Below are 7,660 nucleotides of genomic sequence, written 5' to 3' on the forward strand. Positions count from 1 at the left end.
TCATCAATAAATAGCACGGCATTTTTGTATTGTTATTGCTTACCGCATCTCTTCAATAAATAGCAAGGCATTTTTGTATTTGTTATTGCTTACCGCATCTCATCAATAAATGGCACGGCATTTTTGTATTGTTATTGCTTACCGCATCTCTTCAACAAATAGCAGGGCATTTTTGTATTGTTATTGCTTACCGCATCTCTTCAATAAATAGCATGGCATTTTTGTATTTGTTATTGCTTACCGCATCTCATGAATAAATAGCACGGCATTTTTGTATTGTTATTGCTTACCGCATCTCTTCAATAAATAGCAAAGCATTATTGTATTGTTATTGCTTACCGCATCTCTTCAACAAATAGCAGCGCATTATTGTATTGTTATTGCTTACCGCATCTCATCAACAAATAGCAGCGCATTATTGTATTGTTATTGCTTACCGCATCTCATCAACATATAGCAGGGCACTTTTGTTTTTGTTATTGCTTACGGCATCTCATTAACCAAAAACCAGGGCATTTTTGTATTTTTATTGCTAACTGCCCCTCATCAACAAAAACAGACATGTTTGCATTTCAATTGCTTACTGCCTCTCATCAACAAAAACAGGGCATTTTTGTTTTTGTTTTTAATTGCCAACTGCATCTCATCAACAAAGGCAGGGCACTTTTGTTTTTTATGTTGCATGTCATACATTTAAAGCAGGGTATTGTGTATTAAAATTGCGTACTGCATCTAATTATCCATAAGCAGTGCATGTTTGTGTTGTTATTGCTTTTTCGAAAGTGTTCCCGGAGATTAAGATCCTCTTCCAGTATGTTTTTGTTGGAAGGCACATTTATAAAAACCTGACGAACAAACAACCTAGGAGTACAAACAACAAACACAGATTTTACAATAATTGAAACGAAAACATCATTTCATGATTGTATTCACGTTCTAAATGTAATAAAACAATAAATACAGGGACAAACCCAGTAGTCAAACATTCAATTATAAACCCTGTTTTTTGTTTGTGTTCTGTGGGCCAATGATAATCGAGGATTTTTGAAATCCATTGATTTATGTAAAACTATTCTGACAAATTTATCTGCGACTGAGGTACGCCCGCTCTTATAATTTTCAGTAGATCGCCAACAATTGAACTCTTACATATACTTAGAGGCACAAGGTATAGGCACAAACAACACTCAAGGAGAGTCAGAAATAACAAAGACCACACACAGACCTCATGTACACAAGCATCAAGATAGCTTTACCAATGCATAATAGAATTACCTCATTGGAGCACCAGGTATACATGTAAAACTAAACTAAAAATATAATTAATATCAGGCCCCAATATCACGAAAATACTCAAGTAAAATCTCAATCACCGTCTCAACTCTTTTTATTAAATTAAAGCATCATATGATTTAAAATTGTAAATGTTTTACCATTTTTGTATTTGCATTCTCTCATGCATTATGTTGATAAAAAATTGGTAAATAATGTATAGAAAAAAGTTATAAGAGCAAAAAATGTACTTGAGTCCAATTTATTATTTTAGAATTTTACTCAAGTACATTTTGTGCTGTAGAAATATATCTCTTTAGAATACTGAGTAATCATGTTAATTAACATAATGCATGTGAGAATGTGCTTTTAAAATAGTAAAACATTAGTTATTTTTAATAATGTCATAGGGTAAGGTGTAAAATTGAGTTGAGATTGAGATTTTACTTAAGTATTTTCGTGATATTGGGGCCAGTTCTTTACATTTTGCTCATTTAAGCAGATGAACCATTTAGTTTTCATTATACATTAACCTTATGAATGGTTATTTTACTTACTTGGCTAGCAAGCAAATTTTAAACATTGAACTGAGATGTCATTTTCTCCCACCTCAGATAAGTAGATCCAAAAATTTAACCATGCTAGAAATTCTTATCTTGCCCACGGGCAAAAATAATACAAGTACCCGTATGGAACTCCTTTTTAATTGTCATTACATCCTAATTCCCTCCGTTGTTGAAGACTGTCGTCTGTAGCATCACAGAAACCTTGTCTTGTGGCAATATTTAGAATGCTTATTAATTATTTCTTGCTTCAAATGTCACCATTAAAAAGTTTTCAGGCACCTTTCAACAAATAAAGCTTCACTCTCCTCAGAACTATTAAAAGACCAATTAGACTATTAACATAATCTGAACCACTGCGCGCATATCCATGACAACCACGAATGATCACATATCCATACGCATTTATTTTCACTACGCTCAAAAGAGTTCCAGCAAAAAAAATACATTTTTACTTAATTTTGTTTAACTGAGGTGGGAGAAAAAACATCTACCATAGCCGCTCGTGTAAGATAGGTTCATCCCGACCCTCGCGCAAGATGTTTTGCCTCGTTTCCGCAAAACACCCTAAGCTCGGGTCGGGATGAACCTATCTCACACTCTCGGCCATGGAAAATACTTATAATCAATAAATCATGGAATTATCTCATTGGAGCAACAGCATGAACAGGTACACATGTTAAATTAAACTAAAGTTAAACTTCATATCAGTTGTTTACATTTTGCTCAATTAAGCCGTGGAACCATTTAGTTTTCCTTATACATTCACCTTATGGATGGTTATTTATCTAACTTGGCTAGCAAGCAATTTGTAAACTTTGATCAAAGATAACGTTGTTTTGTTTATAATGAGTTTATATATTTATATTTTGAATTATGTTTAGGTAAGTTAATGAACATGAAAGTGCTCAGTATGTCTGACTTATTACCAGTTTAAAGATTTATATTTTGAATTATGTTTTGGTAAGTTAAAGAACATGAAAGTGCTCAGTATGTCTGACTTATTACCAGTTTATAGATTTATATTTTGAATTATGTTTTGGTAAGTTAAAGAACATGAAAGTGCTCAGTATGTCTGACTTATTACCAGTTTATAGATTTATATTTTGAATTATGTTAAGGTAAGTTAAAGAACAAGAAACTGCTCAGTATGTCTGACTTATAACCAGTTTATAGATTTTTATTTTGAATTATGTTAAGGTAAGTTAAAGAACAAGAAACTGCTCAGTATGTCTGACTTATAACCAGTTTAAAGATTTATTTTTTGAAGTATGTTTTGGCAAGATAAAGAACATGAAAGTGCTCAGTATGTCTGACTTATAACCAGGTAAAGAATGTCTAATCTTCATGAGAAATTACTGCTGCTACTGCCTTCGAACGGTCAGTGAAATACTGGAACACATTCACTGCGAGTCTCTATCTGTTGCTATTTCCAAACATTCCAGCTTTACTTATCTGCAGTTCATTGTTTGAGTTTGCAAACATGATTATCCTGTCAGCAAATAAAGTAAGAAATCATTGAACATTTTTATCTTGCCATCCTTTACGAATTCAGAGCATTCTTGGTTAGGGATTATGTTTCGACAACACGACACCACATTTAAGGAAAAGAACATAATTTATTTCAGTCGTTAACTTAGAAGTTCTTATATGTTACATTTACATATGAATATATCAAAACTACAACTGTACAGTGCGATGAGCGACATAACGAATCATTATTATTGACATATTTAATGATGAAATAGTACTGTTGCAAATCAAGAATAGTATTTGCATATCGTATAGATATGCATAATGAATCATTTTCAAAAATGACTTACTTACTTGAGAAATAAACTATTTGATATCTAATCATCAAGATAAAATTTGACTTTAATATTCTATAAATGGACCATCCAATTACTCATCAAGTACTCATTTGCCTATTAAACGGGAGAACATACATTGAAGCACATACTCTATTTTGAAAGAAACGAAACAATTCGATATAAATAATGTTTCAGCTAGATGTGCTGGGTCACTTTTGCTTGGTTCATGCAGCTATCAATATGTTGACCCTTCGGAGTCATACAGCGGGAGTTTCTCGACATCCTTGACAGGATAACTTTCATAGGATTATTGGTGCATTGAAAACCCCGGATTGCGACAACAAGGTTTCTGACAATTTCCCTGCTCGAGGTTTGTCTAATCCACTGGGTTTGCTCAGCAGAACATTGATAGGATCATCAAGCTGTATAGAAACAATGACATCACGTTCCTACTTCGTAAACAGACAACACAAACTAATATTAAAAATACGAACATCTTTATGTCTCTCGGGTTATACACGCATAGCCACATGAGGATATATATGAATACAAAACTGTATAAATACGAATTGATATTACTTATGTAAACAGATTTTGTTTAAAGTTGCGGAGAGAAAAATAGTTGTGAATGTTATAACTAAATTTAGACAATTTAACATGAATAACATAGATATCTTACCTACGGAAAAGAGAATATGAATTGTAAATAAAGAAATGAAATTTTAAAAGGCTTTTACAAACTACTAACCCTGCGTACCAATATTTTAACGAAAAGGGAAATGCAACTGTTTTAGTAAAAATTATTGTGTTGAACTTGAACATGTCGATTAACGTCTAATGCTTGTCAGTGTTACTTACGTTCGGATAACGTTTATATTTGGTAGACATATATGTATTCAACTAATCGTGGGACAATATGATTCATAACTATTTGGAATTCAGTTGGAGTTTTAAATGGATGCTATTGAAAGGTATGCATAAATAAACAAATACAACCAAGAGAAAGTGTCCAATTTCTGACATTGTAGCTTTATGTACTATTTTGTACATATATAGAAGGGCACATGACATTATAAGAGTGCACATTATTGTCCATAAGGTTGGTTTTGCTTTTGGTTAAATGCCAAACAATATTAGCAGAAGTTGTATTTACCTGTGATGACGTTTAAAATAAATCTGTTTCTTGACATTAATCTTTTTGACTCTATTTGACTATCCAGTAATGAATAATTAATTATTATAAGCTTCAAAATACATGTGCCATGAATTTTGTGACATGAAAATTGTTTAAGTATTTGCCTTGATATGGATGACCAGCGGCTGCTCTCCTTCGACGTAACTATTTTAAAGTTTATACGTACACATAAAACATTGAAATGATACGTGTATTTGAAGTTATTAATTTCACTGACAAGTATCAACAATCTGCTTAATTTTCATTGTGGTTTCTGAGAGATATGTCTGTTTTACTGCAGATTGATAATTTATCCCCTTTTGTTCGAGAACTCCATAAATTCCATTTAAATTACCAAGTTTGTAACAACCTCCGTACTACCACGCACCGCCACTTAAAAGTTGTGCGCAGTTTGCTGAACCATGTCCGTCATTATCTCGATCATAGGTCGTGAATTTCCTGCCATTGTGGTACATGAACATATCATCTGGAATTGTTCCTTCATACGCTTGGTTGTCAGTTCTCATTGTGTAGTCTGTTGTTGAATCTTCAACTTTGAAGTATTTGTAGTGCCCGAAGTCGATGCGCTGATCTGCAGTCCTGGTCATGTTGAAGTATATCTGGGCTCCATGGGTTGTCAGGCGATGGATCTTCTGTAAACCCAGCCAGTGTTCCCCTGTCAGATCTCCGAAACCATTAACGTAAGAAGTCCAAGGTTGATAAAAGTTAATACTCCCATCGATTCTTTTCTGCAAATACAAAAGATGAAACATTTTATCAGATAAACTAGTTCGGGGTCGAACTCGGGATTCTTGAAAATCGTCTTTACTTTGTTACAACTGAACCGTTAGGCAAACATACCAAATAGGAACATTGTCTATATTATGGTCCTGAAGGTTACACAAACAGGGCGCCAAGTTCATTCATTCAAAATCAACATACGCTCTCCAGGCAATTTTCAACACCGAAAACAGCCTCGGATGTATCCCAATGCATGAGAAGAAATAGTTCGTGAACTCTTACTAATGATATTATTTAATTTAAATGTTTTAACGTGTATTTTGATAACTAAGTTCAAACTGAAAAGTGTATTATTGCACACATAATTAAGATTCCTAAAAATAAAGCTCTTAAGCTTAATTGCTAAAATGAAATAACTACATGAATTATTGCAGCAGCGCAGTAGGTTGTAAATAAATCTGAAATTTTAAACTGTCTATGAGCATCCGAGGCAGTTTTCGATAAAAAATGGCCGATGTTTTCCGATTGTAAAAATATTGAGTTAACAGCAAAACAATCATTACTAATGAATATTAACAATCAGACAATAAGTAATTACATGCGCTAGTACCGTACATGTACATACCTGTATGACCATCCATCCTCCATGAGTCATGTCACAGTACACTTTGAAGGGACAGCTGCCATCAGGAGAAATTGTGTAAACCCCGTCGCCCCGAATACCTGTATGGTATATTTCACCACAGTCTGAAAATAAATAGAATTTTGAAAGAACATTTTATTATATCTATACAATGTTTTTAAATGCAGATCCTCTATGCACTTTTTAAAATCATAATTTAAATCATCGAAAGCATTTAAAAACAATTGTAAGTGGCGTCGAATTTACCTTTGAAACTGGTTCCGACCTGATTTAATACTTCGACATCTTTACCAAGGCTCCTTAACGTTTTCTCCAAACTGTTGACAGTATGTTCAAGACCTTTAAACTTTGATTCCACATTGCTTTCCGAATCATTGAATCCCCTTATAGCTACAACTAGGCACGACACCAGCACAAATAACATTCCGATCTTGGCGCGCATCTTTAGTGAACTAATTGGGCACTGTGGTTGTATAGGTTTTATTTTGTAGAAATAATGAAAGAGTCCGACTATTTATTGTTTCACAAAATTATACACTGAATATAATAAACTAAAAACTTCCCTAAGTTATTTATGTTTTCAACAGCTCTTATAAGACGGAGGAGATATTTTATCGTAATGATTATAGATCTGACAATAGGCAATACATGTTTGGTTGGGTGCTTATGCTTGTATACGATTAGGCCCTTGCGAAACAGACGGAGAAGTGCTTGTTACGAAGACACGACAAATATATTCAGTTTAAAATTCAGAACATAAGGAAGTTATTTACTTTCGGTATTGGCTTCAAGTATGAATGTGTCATACATCAATTTATTAATCTATTTCTGTTTTGTCTTGTTAATATCTAGTGACTGTGACCTGTAGTATATACATGGTAGTCAAAGTAGGCTATATGAATTTAAGTTTTGTTAAGTAAACAATACGTTTCTGTTAGTGAACCAATCGCTATTCAAACTGATTTGTTTGGAACAGGGGCCTTATTCGTAAAGTATTTTAATACATATATATGTTCACCTAAGTGCCTTTTCTCTAAAAACAAGCAATGCATGTACATCGAAAATATGAATATAAGCAAGTAAATAGAAAAAAACAACACAATATATGGATATGAATAAATTTGTTGAAAAATAAAATGTAATTAAAACAAAATTTATTTGAAAAATACTAAATGTTCACTAGGTTTATTATATTTACTAAGATGCTAAATGGATATGTCCATTCAACAGGCTGTGATTTAACAAATCAGGTGAAAATAAAAACATTGTATGCATCCAGTGACTGTCATTAAGCCAAGATTGAATTATGAATTAAAATGAAATGTGCAATGAACTCAGTAAATATATATTATTAAAGCTAACCTTTGTTTAAATCTTACAAAACACTTTAACATTGAAGTAGTTTTTATAGAATAACCTTTTCTTGCCAAGTATTGGTTCTGTTGTTGAAAAGAAT

The 7,660-nt window shown here is 32.9% G+C and overlaps 1 protein-coding gene across 1 annotated transcript; it reads right to left on the reverse strand.

Annotated features, from left to right (window-relative positions):
- Positions 1 to 3,434: 3,434 nt before the first annotated feature.
- Positions 3,435 to 6,834, reverse strand: LOC128206348 (angiopoietin-related protein 7-like). The gene is made up of 3 exons (XM_052908739.1): positions 6,451 to 6,834; positions 6,187 to 6,308; positions 3,435 to 5,569 (listed from the first exon to the last, which is right to left on the reverse strand). Exons 1-3 carry the CDS (start codon positions 6,644 to 6,646, stop codon positions 5,198 to 5,200), a joined length of 690 nt encoding a protein of 229 aa, XP_052764699.1. The 5' UTR covers positions 6,647 to 6,834; the 3' UTR covers positions 3,435 to 5,197.
- Positions 6,835 to 7,660: the final 826 nt, after the last annotated feature.

The sequence above is a fragment of the Mya arenaria genome, chromosome 10 (assembly GCF_026914265.1).
Source record: "Mya arenaria isolate MELC-2E11 chromosome 10, ASM2691426v1".
Classification (NCBI taxonomy): Eukaryota; Metazoa; Mollusca; class Bivalvia; order Myida; family Myidae; genus Mya; species Mya arenaria.

Excerpts from the sequence above, each read along its gene's own strand:
- LOC128206348 (XM_052908739.1), bottom strand. The coding sequence starts at position 6,646 with ATGCGCGCCAAGATCGGAATGTTATTTGTGCTGGTGTCGTGCCTAGTT. Across the intron at positions 6,309-6,450 it reads GGTCGGAACCAGTTTCAAAG|ACTGTGGTGAAATATACCAT; the intron begins GTAAATTCGACG and ends ATTTATTTTCAG. Across the intron at positions 5,570-6,186 it reads GAGGATGGATGGTCATACAG|AAAAGAATCGATGGGAGTAT; the intron begins GTATGTACATGT and ends TTGTATTTGCAG.